This window comes from Rattus norvegicus, chromosome 6 (assembly GCF_021556685.1).
Source record: "Rattus norvegicus strain SHRSP/BbbUtx chromosome 6, alternate assembly SHRSP_T2T, whole genome shotgun sequence".
NCBI classification, from domain to species: Eukaryota; Metazoa; Chordata; class Mammalia; order Rodentia; family Muridae; genus Rattus; species Rattus norvegicus.
Window position 1 is genome coordinate 128239626 of NC_141539.1, and position 17302 is coordinate 128256927.

Sequence of the window (17302 nt, forward strand, 5' to 3'; positions counted from 1 at the left end):
TGAGTCGTGTGTGCAAATCTTTCCCCTGCAGATGATCACTGCCGTTGTGAGTTCAATCCCTGTCGTACCCAGAAGCCAGTGTTCCCCACCCCTTCCCCATTTCCTCCACTCTTACATTCTCTCTGCCCCTGCTTCAAAGATGTTCCTTGAGCCTAGCGTGCATGTGTGTAGATGTGTGCATGTGTGTGGGGTGTGTGTGTGTATGTGTGTAAGAGAAGAGTGCTATGTGTGTGTGCATGTGTGTTATGCCTGTGTCTGTGGCATGTGCATGTGTGTGCGTGTATACGTGGTATGTGTGTGCATGTACGTGTGTGTGTCTTCATGTATGTGATGTGTGTGCATTTGTGGTATGTGCATGTGTATGTGTGCATATGTGGTATGTGGGTGTATGTGGTATGTGTATGTGCATATGTGTGTGTGCATATGTGTGTGTGTGCTATATATGTCGCAGTTATACCAGTGCATTCAGCAATCACCTTTTCTCATCACTTTTTTTCATACATCAGTTATGATTCTCTTTACTTCTGTCTGTTGCAAATAAAAGCGTCTCCAGTCAACGTTGATGGCAGGCCTAACCTTGGACAAAAACAGTTATTTTGAAGGCACTTTGATAGGCACGTCATGTGCATTTAACAAGACAACAGGGGCTGGAGAGATGGTTCACGGGTTAAGAGCACTGGCTGTTCTTCCAGGGGACCCAGGTTTAATTCCCAGCACCCACATGGCAGCTTACAACTGTCTGTAACTTCAGTTCCAGGAGACCTGACACCATCACACACATGTACAAGCAAGCAGAACAGCAAGGCACATAAAATAAAAATAAATCATAAAAAAACACCAATGTCAACAACAACAAACAAAACAACAACCATAACTTTCCCACTTATGACCCTACACCACTCTCTCAGCTGCAGGCTTTTGATTGTGTTTACAGTAGCAGATGTGAATTTCCTCCCGTGGAGTGACCTTAAATGCAACCAGGAAGTGGTTGACTACACTCATAACAGACTTGGCACTATTTGCACGTTGCCTGGATCGGTAGTACTGTACACAGGGCCCAGGGCTGAGTCTGACTGCTGCTGAGAGCTTGACCCGTCAGTCTGCATAGCCCTTCCCTGAGAGCTTCACCCGTCAGACTGCATAGCCCCTCCCAGCACTATGATGGTTAGCCAGGACGCAGGAAGCTTCTAGACCTGTTTGAACTTAACTTTTCTATGTCCCATCTTGCATTGATTTTAAGAAAACATCAGTGATTGTTCTTGTCTTTATTCCTCTATTGATGATGTATCTTTTGTTCTTAATGGCTGATTTCTGGTTTTCCTCATCAATTTGATTTTAATAAGTTTTGATGTATTTTTTCCTTTGCCGAATCTTGACTACAACTTCTTGAGCTTCTATGAACTATGGGTTAATAATTCCCATCGATGTCGGAAAGTTACTTCAGGGGATCATCCAAGGACCTGTCCTTGACTCACTGGTAAAAATGGATGAAAAAAAAAACCCAAAGGGATTGGTCCTCTCATACACTTCCCTCATCCACAGAGCAGAGGTCATTAGAGCCCTGATCTGGTGTCATGGCTACTGCATATGCTAATCCATTTGTACCAGTGCCACAGCAGCCAATATGTTTTAAACATGACCTATCTGCTAATAGATGGGGTCAGAGAGGTCAGCAGATGTCACTGTGCGTGCCAACCTGGTTTGACTTGGGGTGACTGGAGTTCAGCAGAAAGGAGGATTCATCACAAAACTCAGCAGGGAGAATGCTGTAATGGACGAGTTATGTCTCTCACGAGTTTCAGCTGGAGAAATGGGGCATTTGTCCCCCATACTCGCAGCAGTGTACAGTTTAAAGGTAGATGTGAAGTTTCCCCGATTGCAGAAGGAAACTTACTGCCATTCTCAGTCTCCTTGCCTTTGCTCCCCATTGGAAATGAATATGATTATTATGTAATCCTTAAACTCAAGTGATTTCATTTATTTATTCATTTTTTCCCTTTCAAAGCAGATGTGAATCTGTGATTAGAATACTATTTCCTGCCAGTATTTCCTGTCTCCCTTTAGAATTAATTGACCTGTTGTTCCATAAGGTTAGAATATGGCAGTTCAGAGAGGGCTCTACTTTGAAGCATTCAAATGTTTTACATCGTTTAAATGACAAGTGTGCTCTTAACTGCATTAGACTGCATAAAGGGCCATTACTGGTTATATTGTTTCCTGATCCATCTCAGATAACTTGTTTTGTTGTTTATTTTCCCCTGCTCTTTATATATACTGAGTTAGGGACTTGTAAACAGGTATCAGCAGATAAGCTGATACAAACATTTTACATCATTTAAATGACAGTGTGCTGTTAACTGCATTAGACTGTATAAAGGGCCATTACTGGTTATCTTGTTTTCTGCTCTGTCTCAGGTCCCTTGCTTGTTTTGTTCCCCCTGCTCTTTATATAGTGAGTTAGGGACTTGTGTACAGGTATCAGCAAACTAGCTGAGGCTCAGTGCTTCAGGCAAGAAACTTATCTTCTTAGCCTCCAGTTGAGGAAGGTAGGGTGGGAACTGAAACGGTGGAGAATCCCTTCTGACCCACCAGATTGCTGCCTAGTAAGCTTCCGGTGCTAAAAGCATGGGACATTTTGCACAGTGCCCCGCAGTGAGATGAGCCCAGGTCAGAAACCTAGCACTGCAGCTTCTAGCTTCAGCTTGCAACAGTCTGTGACCATTGTGGGCAACTTAACCTTCTAAAATGTAATTTAATATGTGGTATGAGCTGTGACATAACCTGCCACACCTCCTTGCAGAACTGCTGGGGAATCCAGTGAAAATATCTCTGGGGCACCTTGAGAACTTGTCAGCGTTGTCACATTCTGAGATTGCATCCCACTTGCTTTCCTTCCCAGAGAAAGTGGACAGAGTCACCCTATCTTGGACTGATTTTAAATCTGTTTTCCATAGGTGATTGATTCTGTTAGGATGCTATCTGGTGACACTTTTATTTAGGAGAAAGAAACGTTGTGCGATATCCGCTGTGTTTTTTTTACAGGAGCATAAGCAACCTTAGCAAGGAATCTTCACTGGCTCTCTTTTGCTTTTCAGCTTGGAATCCCATCCACTGCCAGCACATTGAATGTCACAATGCAATCAACAAGCCGGCTGTGAAGGTACTGCTCCCCAAGCTCGGTCTGTGCCTGCGTTCTCACTGGTGCGGTTAGTCGCCTGCTCAGTGAAGTTGTGTGCATGTCTGTGAAGCAGAGCTCTGTGGTCCATCTCAAGCACTTTTGCCCTCAACGGTGACCGAATAGTATCTGGGCAAGAGTAACAGCAGTCTCTGTGGGTTTGGGCTGTGAATTCACAGCCAAGATCTATCTGTATGGCATTGAGCTAATTATCCAAAGAATCCTGACAAACACATCTTTAACTGACAGACCGGTCTTTAACTGGCTTCTATCTGAGCCAATGCATTCAGAAACCCTCCCCTCTCTGCTGATCACTTCTGAGGGTCTGTGACAGGACTGTGCAACTTCAAACTTGTAAGACAAATTTGTTAAGTCTTAGCTCAAATCCCGCATGTGGGGTAGTTGACTGAGCGGTGTTTGGTTGGCGTGCACACAGCAGATCACTCTAGAGGTAAGGAAACCATTTCACGGAACCAAGAAACTGGAGGGTCCAGTGGGTAGTTTGCATAAAACTAGAAGACAGAGCAAGGTCGTCTAACTTTCAGCCTCGGCCTTTCCCTCATGTTGTTCAATCTCAATGAAACCTCGTTGAGTCTTGGAGGTTAGATACTCATAGGCACAACCACAGGTTTTAACAGACAAAATTGCTGGTAATAAGAGTTGTGGGATGCAGGACACGAGGGTGGCTTGACCAGGGATAGGGTTTGCATGGGTTAATGTTGCCCTGTCCAGAGTGGGTGCCGGCTGAGTTTAGGAGAATTTACAGGCTCTTTTGAGAAAGTATAGTTACTGGGGTTCCGTTTCCTTGTCTAGCTCACTGTGTTAGTGCCTACAGACTAGAAAGCTAGCGCCGCCATTCTACAGGAGCAAAGAAGAGAGAGAATGGGATTTGGTGGCTGTAAAGGACTAACAGTATGCATGCGAGGAGCGGTGACGGTAACATGGCGGTCCACATGCCTCATCTAGCGGACGCTTTCCTCCTATGCTCATCTTGGGTCCTTGCCTTGAATGGCAGAAAACTGGAAGAGTAGATGCGAGTGAGGCAGGGACAGAAGCACAGGATTCCCACTGCACGTTTTCTTACATAACCGCGTTCCGAACTTCAGGAGCTGTGGGGTTCAAGGTCTTTTTCTTTGGCGTGAGGGCATTGCGGTAAGCACTTGGTGGATCCCACGTGGATCCCACGTGGTTCGTGCAGTCAGTGGCTTTTCATAGCGATGAGGCGTCTGAGGCTCCCTCTTGCTTTCGTTTTTGGGTTTTCTTTCCTTCTTTTTTGCCTGTTACAGGTTTCTTCGGTTATTTTTCCCTTGCTTTTATGCCAGACTGAATTCTCAGGTAGCCTCTGGCTTCCTGGTTAGGAATGCTTTCTGGCCATCTAATCACAGAAAGGAGAAATTAGATTTTCTCCTCTTCCAGGCAGACTGCCCAGCGCACACATCTGGTTTGACCTTACTTTTATGCCAAAAGCTAGTCCTGGAGGCTGGGCGCAACCAGCCTGCTCTGGTATTTTTCTTTTTTCCTTTATCGAGATGAAATTCACATAGAAATTGTTTAAATTTAAAACTGACTACTTGAACGTAAACAGTTGCATTTAGTACGTTCAAATATTTGCAGACACCACCATGATATGCTTGGGAGATGTTGTCATTAAGTGCGTTCTCCCTGACTTTTTTTTTTTTTTTTTTTTTTTTTTTGATTTCTAGCTTTTCACTTTCTAGAAAACTAAAATTCTGGGCCATGCTTCCTGTGTGGGGCTGGCTCAGCAGGGCTTCTTCATAGCCAGGCTGCTCCTAAAGGCCCACCCCCACCAGGATACAGGGATGCAGGGTCTCCAGCACCCTAGGCAGCCATCATTCTGCTCACTGGGAAGGAGAGCAGAGGGGCTCAACATAGTGTGACTCGAATAACGTTAGAGACAGGCTCCCATGTGAAGTGAAAGCCAGTAATACCTACCAAAAAAACAACAGTGCAGAATGGGGATTGTTCGGTTTTAGACTTTGGGACAAGGGACTGGGGTGGCTATTTTACCTATCAAAGCAGATCTGGCCTCCAGGTTCTCCCGGCTGCCCTTCCCCGAGAGGCTCCTCCCTATATAATCCAAACACATTCTCAGTGTGCTCTCTGTCTCTGTTTCTGTCTCTATCTTCCTCTTTCTTCCTCTCTCTCTCCCTCTTCTCCTCTTCTCTCTCTGTGAGAGCCCCCATCCCCACCCACCCCCATCTCCTCATGGCGACTCCCCTGGCCTCAATCCTTGGGGCCAGTGAACTTGCTCAAGAGCGGCTTTCCAATAAATCTGCCCTTAATATAATCTAATCTGTCTTGAATTGGATCATTTCACTAATGGGGAAATGACCTATTATGGATATGAGTTATTTGAAATGTTTTTCTTTATCTGTTCTCCCGAGCTTGCACACTGGGCATAGATTATAAATTCTTTTTGTTGTTGTTTTGTTTTTCTTAAGACAGGGACTCATCATATGGCTGTGCCTGACTGAGAACTCACCATGTAGACCAGGCTGGCCTCAAACTCCTGCCTCTGTTTCAGAAGCCAGGCAGCCAGTCTCTAATGACTGTTGCTCTCATGGAAACCAGTTCGTCTGCTAGACATTTCTGTGGCTTATTGGGAATGAGCGTGAACTAACAGTGCTCAGGATGGGGTGCATGGAGACGCTCAGGGGGAGCAGATGAATCTTCGGCAGAGCTCACTCTGTCACAAGCATGGTATTCTGAGGCTTTAATGATTGGCCCATGGGAATGGCACTTTTTAAGTAATAGCCAACCGTCGTCGCCATAGAGACGTGAAAATGTGGGTGAAAATGTGTCAGAACTTAAAGTCTTCTGTCACATTCCACTGTGAGTTACTCCTGGTGTCATTTAAAGTTCACTTTGTGAAGTTGCCTGAAGCCTATTATGTAAAAACGGGGTCAGCAAACTTTGTACCACTGCTATGGTGGCTGCTGCTAATGTGGCCACTGTCTGTTACTGTGAATAAAGTTTTATTGGAATGCAGCTTTGCTCGTTTGCTTACAGATCGATTGGCTGCTTTTATGCGATACCTTCAAGAGTTGAGTAGCTGTGACAAAGACTTACAAAACCTAAAATACTCTCCGATCATTTGTTGAAAAACCGCCAATGTCTATTTGGTTGGACACAGTAGTTGGTTACTGTGTTCTATTAAATCGATGTAGGGAATATTTCACAGTAGATTGTTAGCGTGAGCTAATATGCAATTTATTGACTTTGTTGGCTTTATTTACATCTAGCAATTTTGGTCACTAAAACGTCTCAGGATTTTAGCTTTGGGTTACAGTTGGGATTATAAATGCCAGTCACTTTCCTCCTTCAAATCAGGGGAAACAGCTAAAGATGGAGACATTCCAGAAGGGTTTGAGAACCAGGCACATTACCTGCAGGTGCAGCTAAACCATAGGCGTAGTATATTATTCTTGAACGCAAGCACAGACTGCAGGGTAGACTTTGGAAAGACTAGAGATTTTAACAGATGCAAAGTTTAAGCAGTTAGTCACCTGATTGGTGACTGATTTAAACCATCTAAACATCCAGACACTCTACTAACTATACTGTGAACGTTTCTCATCTCTTGCTCTGGCTAGTGAGCTGCTCGGCAATAAAAAGAAGACAAGGGGGTAAACGACCTGCTGGCTGGGCGTGGGGAGAAAAGTGGAATGGAGCCTGAGTCAGAGCTAAGCTTCAGGAGTGAGGAAAGGCACCCCACCATGCTAGATTTCATGTGACAGCCTCCACTGCCAGCATTTTGATGTCAGTTAATGATTTTGAAATCTTAATGATGGAGTTTCCTTTTCTTAAAGAGAGATCGCTCTGTTTGTCACCCGCTTCGGAGCAGCCTGATAACAGGAGGATCTTTCAGCACTGTGGGCAGGAGGGAGGATTTATTTCTTGACAGCGTTTGTTACTTGAATTGCAAATTGCAAAGAGAGGAACCCTGGCAGCCACATTTACATGCCCCGTGTGGGCTCCTGGGCAGAGCAGGTTTACATAGGGGTGGGTTCTTCTAAAACAGTTTATTCTGCCTGGCTTCTAACTCTGTCATTGTCAACCTCTATGTCTCACAGGCGGGGGATGTGGTCTGCAGGAGAGGTGACTGTCTTGTCTGTCATTTGTTGCAGATGTGTATAGACCCGTCCTTGTCAGTAGCTTTGGGCGATAAGCCACCTCCACTGTATCTCTGCGAAGAATGCAGCGAGAGGATTTCAGGGTAGGTACGAGAACAATCAGACAGCCAGGAAAGCCATTTGCACGAGAGTTGGTTACCGGCTTTCCTGCCACAGCTTTCGCTATGGTTTTTAGAGGTTAACCCTCTAAAAACATTTAACACATTTAACACAGCAGAGCCGTTATCTGGGCGACTTCAGCTTTGAAAAGTTGCCACGTCTGTCTCAGAGGACACAAGAGGGCAATTCCATGCAGTGGTGCAGCTCTGATTTTGAAGTAGCTCCAGGTAGAAGGCTGCGGAGATGCCTTAAAAGTTTATGACGGTGCTCTTAATTACTCTGCCTATGAGAAGCTTTGATCAGTAGTGCCTAACTCACGGGCAGACATGCGCAGAGGAACATTCCAGAGAGGCTCAGAAACCAATTTCGTTTTTTTTTTTTTCATCCTAGGGACCACAGCGAGTGGTTGATTGATGTTCTCCTGCCACAAGGTAAGGCTTTCTCCGGAAAGGATGGAAAATGAGTAATCGTGACTAATGACATGGTTGTTTTATCTCCTTTTGTCCTGTTTTATAAAGACAGCAACCAAGCCTCAGGTTTTTAGGAATATTCAGTGACCCGAGGCATTCCATCAATGTCTTGTTTATAATATGCCTAAACACTTAACAATGAGGGAGGGCGCTTTCAATTCTACCAAAAATTAAGGTTAGATGTCACAATTAGCACTGTGTGTGACTACAGTTGGGCTGAGTTGTGTCTGGAGGAGTTTCTGTGTGTAGAACAGGTTGCCGAGGTTGCTGTGGCAGGTCGGTCCTTTTTCCTGCTACTGTTGTTACTGGCTCTGTTTTTTTGGGGGGGGGGCGGTGAGGGGACATCTTTTAATTGCTCCAAGAGCCAGTCTCCCAATCAGTAAGATAGGGAGGAAGTGAATCTAATGCCTTTTAATGAAAAGATTAGGTTTGTGGTGCTCCACGAAGCCTGTTAGAGTCTGGAAGCTGTGTGTTAGAAGTCGATAGGCTACTATTACAGCCAGCCTATCAGACTACACACGGAGAAGAGGTATTGCAGTCAGCCAATCAGACTACACACGGAGAAGAGGGTATTGCAGTCAGCCAATCAGACTGCACACGGAGAAGAGGGTATTGCAGCCAGCCAATCAGACTACACACGGAGAAGAGAGTATTGCAACCAGCCAATCAGGGCTTCATCGGAAAGCAAAGGCGCTCAGGAAAGCTGAGGACAGACAAGGGTTGGGAAGCTGGCGGTACTGACCCCGCTCAAGGACACAGCAAGGACTGTGACTACAGACGCAGGTAGTAAAGGGACTAGCAGGAGAGGCCACCCGAAGGAAGTCTGATGCAAGCAAGAGCCGTGAGCTCTTCTTTTAACTTAAATCATACGGCTTCTTTGAAATCCCCCCTTTTAACATTACGTTATACCAACTTTAAGAAAGAAATCAATGTGAGGAGAATCTCTAACGCGGAGCAATGCTATCAGCCTCCTACTTTATGTGTAGGAAGATTTGGGCTTGTAGGGACAGAGGCACATTTCTACGCTTCAAACCAGGCACAATAAATAAGGAGCCTCAGCTGCTCTGATACTGGAAGTCACATTCAGAAATACCTGTTACTCTTTTTTTTTTTTTTTTTTTTGAGACAAGGTCTCACTGATGTAGCTCAGGCTGGCACTGAAGCCTGAGTCTTGCTGTCTCTTCCTCCCGAGTGCTGAGAGCACAGGCTTGCCTACAACGAGGGCATACCCGGCCAGCTTGTTTTTCTCTTGTCTTACTTTAATTTGTTCGTTTTCTTAACAATATAGGATTCTGCTACATTGCCCAGCTAGGACTTAATGTCCCAGTTCAAGCAGCCTCTTGTCTCCTGAGGATCTGGCTCTAAAGGAGCACAAATCAGTGTTCAGTTCCGCAGATACTAGTACTTGTGAAATATCAGACAGGTTTCTGAATTCTGGCCGCCATTTTTAGTCCATCTGTGGAAGAATTGATATCAGCTTTAGGCTATTTACCTGAGATGTGACTTTAACATGGGATTATTTAATGCATCCAGTAGGTAATCAAAGGGTTGTATAGAGTGAGTTTTAAACACTGAGTTATACATTTTACTGAGTTTTGGTATCCATTTCTAACTTACAGGCAGGGCCTGGAAAACACCTTCCTCTAATCTTTTGAGTTAGTGTAACACAGACTATTCTATAAATAAAGTATCAGTCCATTTCGGGTTAGGGGGGAGGCTTACTATTTTAAGGGAAAATGGTGATAGATTCTCAGAAAAATTATTTTCTACTGCTCTCAAGATATCAGTCTCCATGGAAACACAAAATGCAAACCGGAAAGAATTCTTATGCATTCATTAAGGTCAATCTCATTAGTAGACAGTAGTGTGACTGCCTTGCTCCAATGGATCTACTCATGCCTGACAAGACATTTTTCATAAGTAACCATAGGCTGCCTCACACTAGTGAAGACGGATGGCTCAAGTCAGAGTAGATGAAGATAAGTGTCTCCCCTAGTCTTGACATTTCAGACCATCTCAGGCTGGTACTCCAAGCACTGCCCATCCCTCTGCATCACTGTCACAGAAAGAGCAGTGAGCAGGAGCCCAGAGTCCTTAGCTGATCTGGAGGCTTTGTCACCAACCGCTTCTCTGATCCCGAGGAAGCCTTCTGAGTGTCACCATCCACCAAACAACCAGATGGAATGATATGCTTTAACCTGACTGACCTCCTTAGCATATCTGAGGTTATATTAGATGCGAGAGTCTGAGACATAGTTACAGCACACCCTAAAACCTTAAAATGATTAGAACATCGAGGAATGTCTTATGCCTTTGAGGGGAAAATAGAGGCCAGTAAATGTAGGTGGTAATTTATAAGGCAAATCCAAAGCTTTTCTGATGAAGTCCATTTGTTTACATTAGTTAGACTGTATTTTTTATTATTATTATTACCTTCGTGGTTGCCCTTACTTAAAACGGGCTCTCTTGCTTTGTTGATATTTTGTGTGCCTTCCCCTTACAGCTGAAATATCTGCTATATGTCAGAAAAAGGTAAGTGCAAACCATCTGTGTGACGGGCATGACTCCCTGTGTTTGCGTGTAAGCTCATCCGTCGATGTCTGCCTCATTTCTGCCATGGTTTCCCACTGTGCACACATCAGTGTATTTGTGAAGGACGTGAGGGAGTGCCAAACTCGTGTGAGAGTGTGACATCCACATGGTCTCCCAGTCCATGGCTGCTTTCGCTCACCGTCATAAGCTCCGTGTCTTTGCCCAGTACTCTGAATTGGAAGCATGTGCATAGATCTGGGGAAGAGGCTAATCACGAACGGGTGTGTGTGACAATCCCCGGGACTTAATTTTAGGAAATGACATCTCCAATGTACTAAAAATCCTTAATGTATAGAGCTTAATATATGTCAAAAATATGCCCATATCAAGTATATGCAGAAAATATTCACTGAGGTAGAAGTTGGATGTGTGTTTATCTAAAACTGTCTTTTGCCATTTGACATGGTTCCTTTGGGCCATTCCATTCTATATCCCACCCACCCCCTCTATTTTTTAGTAGTTGAGAAACTAAGGTAACAGTATGGTCTTATGATAAAAACTTTGCCCTGTTGGTTGAGGACCCTGGATTCTGGCCCACTCTATTCTCTTCTGTCTGTTTGTACCTTGTGCAATTCATTCAGACTTCTTGGGAGACCGATTGTGAGTCTATGCCTTCGAAGGCTGTCTTGGTTATTTATTGTTCTATAACAAACCACCCTGAAATGTACTGGTTACCAGCAGAAATTATTTGATCGCAACTTTGTGGATTGGCAATTTGGCTAATGAACTCCTCTGGGCTTCTCTAGGCTCTTGGGTTGTTGTTGGTATGTGGCGGGGGAGTCACTGGTGTGGAATGGAGATGAGTGGCTGATAGCATATTGTCTGATCATCACATATCATACATTGGACCGTAGCTGGCTTGGGTAAATGGTTGGGATGACAGAGGTGTCTGGGCTTCTCTCTTCCCATGAGAAGTCTCACCCTCTGGAGGTTAGACTGGGCTTGTGCACAGACAGCAGTGTTCTGAAAGAACCAGAAAGAGGGTTGCAAGGCCTCTCGTGACAGAAGTTCAGAAGTCACAAAACATCAGTTCTGCCTCATGCCACTGGGTAAAGCAGCTGGAAGGTCAGGGAATCTGTGTAACAGATTAAAGCAGTGAAGAATTAGGGCTACTATTGCTGTGATGAAGCACCGTGACCAAAGCCAAGTTGGGAAGGAAAGGGTTTGTTTGGTTTACACTTACAGCTCGTGTTTATCATTGAATGTATCCAGGTCAGGAACTCAAACAGGGCAGGAGCTGATGCATACACCATGGAAGGCTGCTTCTTACTGGTTTGCTCCTTATGAGTCGCACAGTCTGGTTTCTTAAAGAACCCAGGACCACCAGCACAGGGATGGCACTACCTGTATCAACCGCTAATTGCTACAACCTGATGTTAGGGAGGTATTTTCTCAATTGAGGTCCCTTCCTTTCAAATGACTCTAGGTGTGCCAAGTTGACATAAATTAGGCAGGAAAATTGACCCCTTCTTAACTTGAGACACAAACATTATTATTAAGCCATAACCTTTCCTTTCTTGTTCATCCCCAAGACCACAAATTAACATTAACATCACAGAACAAAGCAATGTCCAGTGTCTGGGATCCATTCATAATTGTTTGGATTCCTCCAAAGAGCTTGGGTCACTTCTCCAGCTTTGCCTTCTGTAGCATACAGCTTGTCTTCTAGGCTCTGGCCTGCTCCATTCCATGGCTATTGCTATTCTTGGTGGTCATCCCATGGTTCTTGAATCTCCAAAATGCTGGGGCCTTCTGTTGCAACTGACGCACTTTCACCAATAGCCTCTCCTAGGCTGTCTTCTTGGTGTCAAGCCCTAACCTCTTTGCATGACCCCTTCAGCCCTGAGCCTTCAATTGCCACCAAGGCTGCACCTTTACCAATGGCCTCTCTTGGCTTTTCACAGTGCTAAGCCTCAGCTGTACTCCATGACCTCTTCATGCCTTCAAAACCAATACTACCTGGGTGACCATTACCCCACAAAGTTTGACTACAGTTTCTGTAGGCTGACTCTCAGGAAACACCTCCCAGAAGATTTCATTTCAATAATGCTAGTCTTAATCATCACTAACTTCTCCAGCCAACCAGTATCAAGTATCCCAGTAAAGCAAGGGTTTCACTTTAGCAGTTCTGCTATCTTGTTGATCTTGCTAATTCTTCAACTCCAGCTAGCCAGAACCACATACCTTTAATTCGAGACAGTGAGTGGCTCTGATAGTCTTGAAACTTCCCTCTGAAACTTTACAAGCCAAGACTTCATCTTCGTCATTGCTTTCAACATCTCAAGCTCCTACAGAGTAACTCACTAAGCACTGAACACTCAATGGCTCTTCTTCCACAAAGTTCCCAAGTCCTTTTACAATCCTCCCTAAAACAGAATGGGCAGGCCTGTCATAAAAATACTCCACAGTCCTGGTACAAACTTCTGTTAGTTAGGATTACTATTGCTAGAATGAAACTTCATGACCAAAAGCAAATTGGAGGGGGAAAGGGTTAATTTGGCTTACTCATCTACATCATGGAAGGAAGCCAGAACAGAAACTCAAAGGGGGCAGGAATCTGGAGACAAGAGCTGGTGCAGAGGCCGTGGAGGGATGCTGCTTACTGGCTTTTTCTTCCTGGCTTGCTCAGCCTGCTTTCTTATAGAACCCAGGACCACCATCCCAAGGATGGCTTCATCCACAATGGGCTGGGCCCTTCCCCACTGATTACTAATTAAGAACATGTCCTACATCCAGATCTCATGGAGACATTTTCTCAACTGAGGCACCCTCCTTTTCTAAGACTCTAGCTCGTGCCATGTTGATGTAAAATTAGCCAGGACAAGACGATTTCTCGTCCTACTCTTTGTTCTCAGGATCATCCAAGCCCGAGAGCATCTTCATCTTAGGTCTCTGTTCACCCTGACAGAATCCACGAGAAACACTGGCTTTTATGGGCCCATCACAAAGCTCTTTCGTTAAACTCAAGTTAGAGGTACAGACATGTCTCTGAAATCTCTGACATATGCCCTGTGGTACCCTCAACTCTCCGTGAGGCTTCTGGGACTAATGCCCCAAAGCCTCAGCTCTATTATTTAGTTGTGAGGACAGTGGTGTCTGCCCTTAAAATGTGCAGGTCTTTGCCTAAAAGAGTCTATGACGTAACACACTCATTCCAAGTCTTAATAAATGGCTTTGTATCTAACCCCATCATCATTCTTTTCTCTAAGATCGCATTTTCCTGATGGGGCCCTGGATTTAGTGTTTACCCAGGAACTTTCTCTTGCTTTGAGAATCTTAAATCACTGACTGGGAAGAGTGTCCTGGGTTCAATATTTTCTCTTTAAACTCTAGTTGTATGTAGGATAATTCATTCACTTTTTTCTCACAGTTACACTTTATATGTGTACACACACACACACACACACACACACACACACACACACACACACACAACTGTGCTTCCCTGCATGTATGCATGTGCAGGCCAAAGACTGCCATGAGGTGTCTTGCCCCATTGCTCTCCTCTTTATGTTTTGAGACAGAATCTGGAGTCTATGGTTTCAGTTCATCTTGCTGGCCAGTGAGACTCTGATGTCCACTTGTCCCCCAGATCTGGGTCTTATGAATGTACAGCATTATACCCAGCTTTTAATTGTTCCTGGGCTTCAGACTCTTGAATAGCAAGCCCTTGGCCCATTGAGCTATCTTCCCAGTGCCCCTCTCAATAAGAATACTCAGGTGGTATCTCTAACCCTAAATAAAATTATTTAGTAGACCCTGAGTTCCTCATGCTACCTTTCCTTTTCCCATGACCAGGGTAGTGTCATAGCCAAATGTTTTACCGATGTGTCTCTTTCTTTTGACCTCAGAATGAAGCTCTAAGCTCTCCATGAGGCTCATCTGAATCCAATGAACCATGTCTTCCAGACTTTACAGCTTTGTAGATTATATAGCCAGTCATTCAGTTTAGATGGCCTACCACAACCAGCCACTCAGTGTGGATGCTCTAACACAGTGGCCACTCAGTGTGGACAGTCTTTCATGTATACTGTCTTTCATAGTAGCCACTTGGCATGGATCACAGTAACCTCTTGGTATGGTCTGTCTACCATGGTAGTCCCACACTGCCAGGCACACAATTCTCTTCCAAACTCATAGTAATTCCACATCTGTGGCCAGGAGGGGCATTTGTGATGGATCTGGATTCTCTGGATGAGGACTGAAACAATATGTGACAGAGATGACCTGTGGTGTCTAGGGCAGTGGTCACAGTGAGACTTTGGGGGGGCTTCCTTGGATGAGGAGTATGGTTCATGAAATAAGGAATAGAAACATTGTGGTGAGAAGGCCATTCTTTGATTCTCCTCGCAGTGAGAAGTAGAGCCTCTGTTTCTTCCCCTGGGTTGGGAGTGTGTGACTCTCTTCAGGTAACAGAACTGACTGTATGACCTAGGCTAGGTCATGAAAGGTCACATTACTCCTGGTACTCCTGAGTACCTGGTGTTCCTCCAGAATCTTTTTATGTGTCATGAGAACCCAAGTGGTTTGGATGTAGTTTGTTCTCTAAGGCTCATGTGCTTGAAGTTTGGTCCCATAGGTGACAATGTTAAGAGGTGGAACCTAGTAGAGTATCACTCAGGACAGACTGCATACCTCTTCATAGGTCTCAGAGAACACGAGTGAGCCCCACGGAATGGGTTGTTACAGAAGACCAAATTTGACCCCTTTTGGTCTCTGGCTTGCCATGTGGTTCCCCTCCCCACAAGCACTTCTGCCATTTGGAGACTCATCCATCAGGAGGTCCTCATCAGAGCCTGGCCTCTGCCATGCCTTTGAACATCCATGATATGAAGCTTAAAAATTAAACTATCTTCTTTGTATCTGGAGCCATGTGTATTTTGTCATAGCAGCATAAAATTAATGAGTACGCCAGAGCATATGGAGAGGGCAGGCACAGAAGTTGTAGAGAAAGGGCCTAGTTGAGCCAATCCTTCAGTTTTCTCAGCCATGGGTAAAGAAGACTCCAGGCTTCAGTGCTTCTGGCTCCCAGCAGTTTGAGGCATTGCACGTTAGCCCCTGAGTATTGCAGAGCAGAGCATCGCAGAGCATCGCAGAGCAGAGCATCGCAGAGCATCTCAGAGCAGAGCAGAGCAGAGCAGAGGAGAGGAGAGCAGAGCAGAGCAGAGGAGAGCAGAGCAGAGCAGAGCAGAGCAGAGCAGAGGAGAGCAGAGCAGAGAGCAGAGGAGAGCAGAGCAGAGCAGAGAAGAGCAGAACAGAGCAGAGCATTGCAGAGCAGAGCAGAGCAGAGCAGAGGAGAGCAGAGAAGAGCATTGCAGAGCAGAGCAGAGGAGAGCAGAACAGAGCAGAGCAGAGAGCAGAGCAGAACAGAGCAGAGAGCAGAGCAGAGGAGAGCAGAACAGAGCAGAGCAGAGCAGAACAGAGCAGAGGAGAGCAGAGGAGAGCAGAGCAGAGGAGAGCAGAGCATCGCAGAGCAGAGCATCGCATCGCAGAGCAGAGTAGAGGAGAGCAGAGCAGAGCAGAGGAGAGAGCAGAGCAGAGGATCGCAGAGCAGAGCAGAGGAGAGCAGAGCAGAGCAGAGCAGAACAGAGCAGAGCAGAGAGCAGAGCAGAACAGAGCAGAGGAGAGCAGAGGAGAGCAGAGCAGAGGAGAGCAGAGGAGAGCAGAGCAGAGGAGAGCAGAGCAGAGAGCAGAGCAGAGGAGAGGAGAGGAGAGCATAGGAGAGCAGAGCATAGGAGAGCAGAGCAGAGCAGAGAGCAGAGCAGAGCAGAGGAGAGCAGAGCAGAGGAGAGCAGAGCAGAGAGCAGAGCAGAGCAGAGGAGAGCAGAGCAGAGCAGAGGAGAGCAGAGCAGAGCAGAGGAGAGCAGAGCAGAGGAGAGCAGAGAGCAGAGCAGAGGAGAGCAGAGCATCGCAGAGCAGAGCAGAGCAGAGGAGAGCAGAGCAGAGGAGAGCAGAGCATCGCAGAGGAGAGCAGAACAGAGCAGAGCAGAGAGCAGAGCAGAACAGAGCAGAGAGCAGAGCAGAGGAGAGCAGAACAGAGCAGAGCAGAGAGCAGAGCAGAACAGAGCAGAGGAGAGCAGAGCAGAGCATCGCAGAGCAGAGCAGAGCATCGCAGAGCAGAGCAGAGAGCAGAGGAGAGCAGAGCAGAGGAGAGCAGAGCAGAGGAGAGCAGAGCAGAGCAGAGGAGAGCAGAGCAGAGCATCGCAGAGCAGAGCAGAACAGAGCAGAGCAGAGAGCAGAGCAGAGCAGAGGAGAGAGCAGAGCAGAGGAGAGCAGAGCAGAGGAGAGCAGAGCAGAGCAGAGCAGAACAGAGCAGAGGAGAGCAGAGCAGAGGAGAGCAGAGCAGAGGAGAGCAGAGCAGAGGAGAGCAGAGCAGAGGAGAGCAGAGCAGAGGAGAGCATCGCAGAGCAGAGCAGAGGAGAGCAGAGCAGAGAGCAGAGCAGAGCAGAGGAGAGCAGAGCAGAGGAGAGCAGAGCAGAGCAGAGAGCAGAGCAGAGCAGAGGAGAGCAGAGCAGAGGAGAGCAGAGCAGAGCAGAGGAGAGCAGAGCAGAGCAGAGCAGAGCAGAGAGCAGAGCAGAGCAGAGAGCAGAGCAGAGCAGAGGAGAGCAGAGCAGAGGAGAGCAGAGAGCAGAACAGAGCAGAGGAGAGCAGAACAGAGCAGAGGAGAGCAGAACAGAGCAGAGCAGAGGAGAGCAGAACAGAGCAGAGCAGAGGAGAGCAGAGCAGAGAGCAGAGCAGAGAGCAGAGCAGAGCAGAGGAGAGCAGAACAGAGCACAGCATCGCAGAGCAGAACAGAGGAGAGCAGAGAGCAG

The 17302-nt window shown here is 46.2% G+C and overlaps 1 protein-coding gene across 18 annotated transcripts in view; it reads left to right on the forward strand.

Annotated features, from left to right (window-relative positions):
- Positions 1–17302, forward strand: part of Unc79 (unc-79 subunit of NALCN channel complex) — a 246811-nt gene that overhangs the window by 90303 nt on the left and 139206 nt on the right. For all 18 annotated transcript variants that reach the window (XM_087553452.1, XM_087553459.1, XM_087553463.1 and 15 more), the window contains 4 exon segments: positions 3096–3160; positions 7324–7412; positions 7819–7859; positions 10402–10430. In XM_087553452.1, coding sequence (XP_087409578.1) covers positions 3096–3160; positions 7324–7412; positions 7819–7859; positions 10402–10430 — 224 coding nt within the window.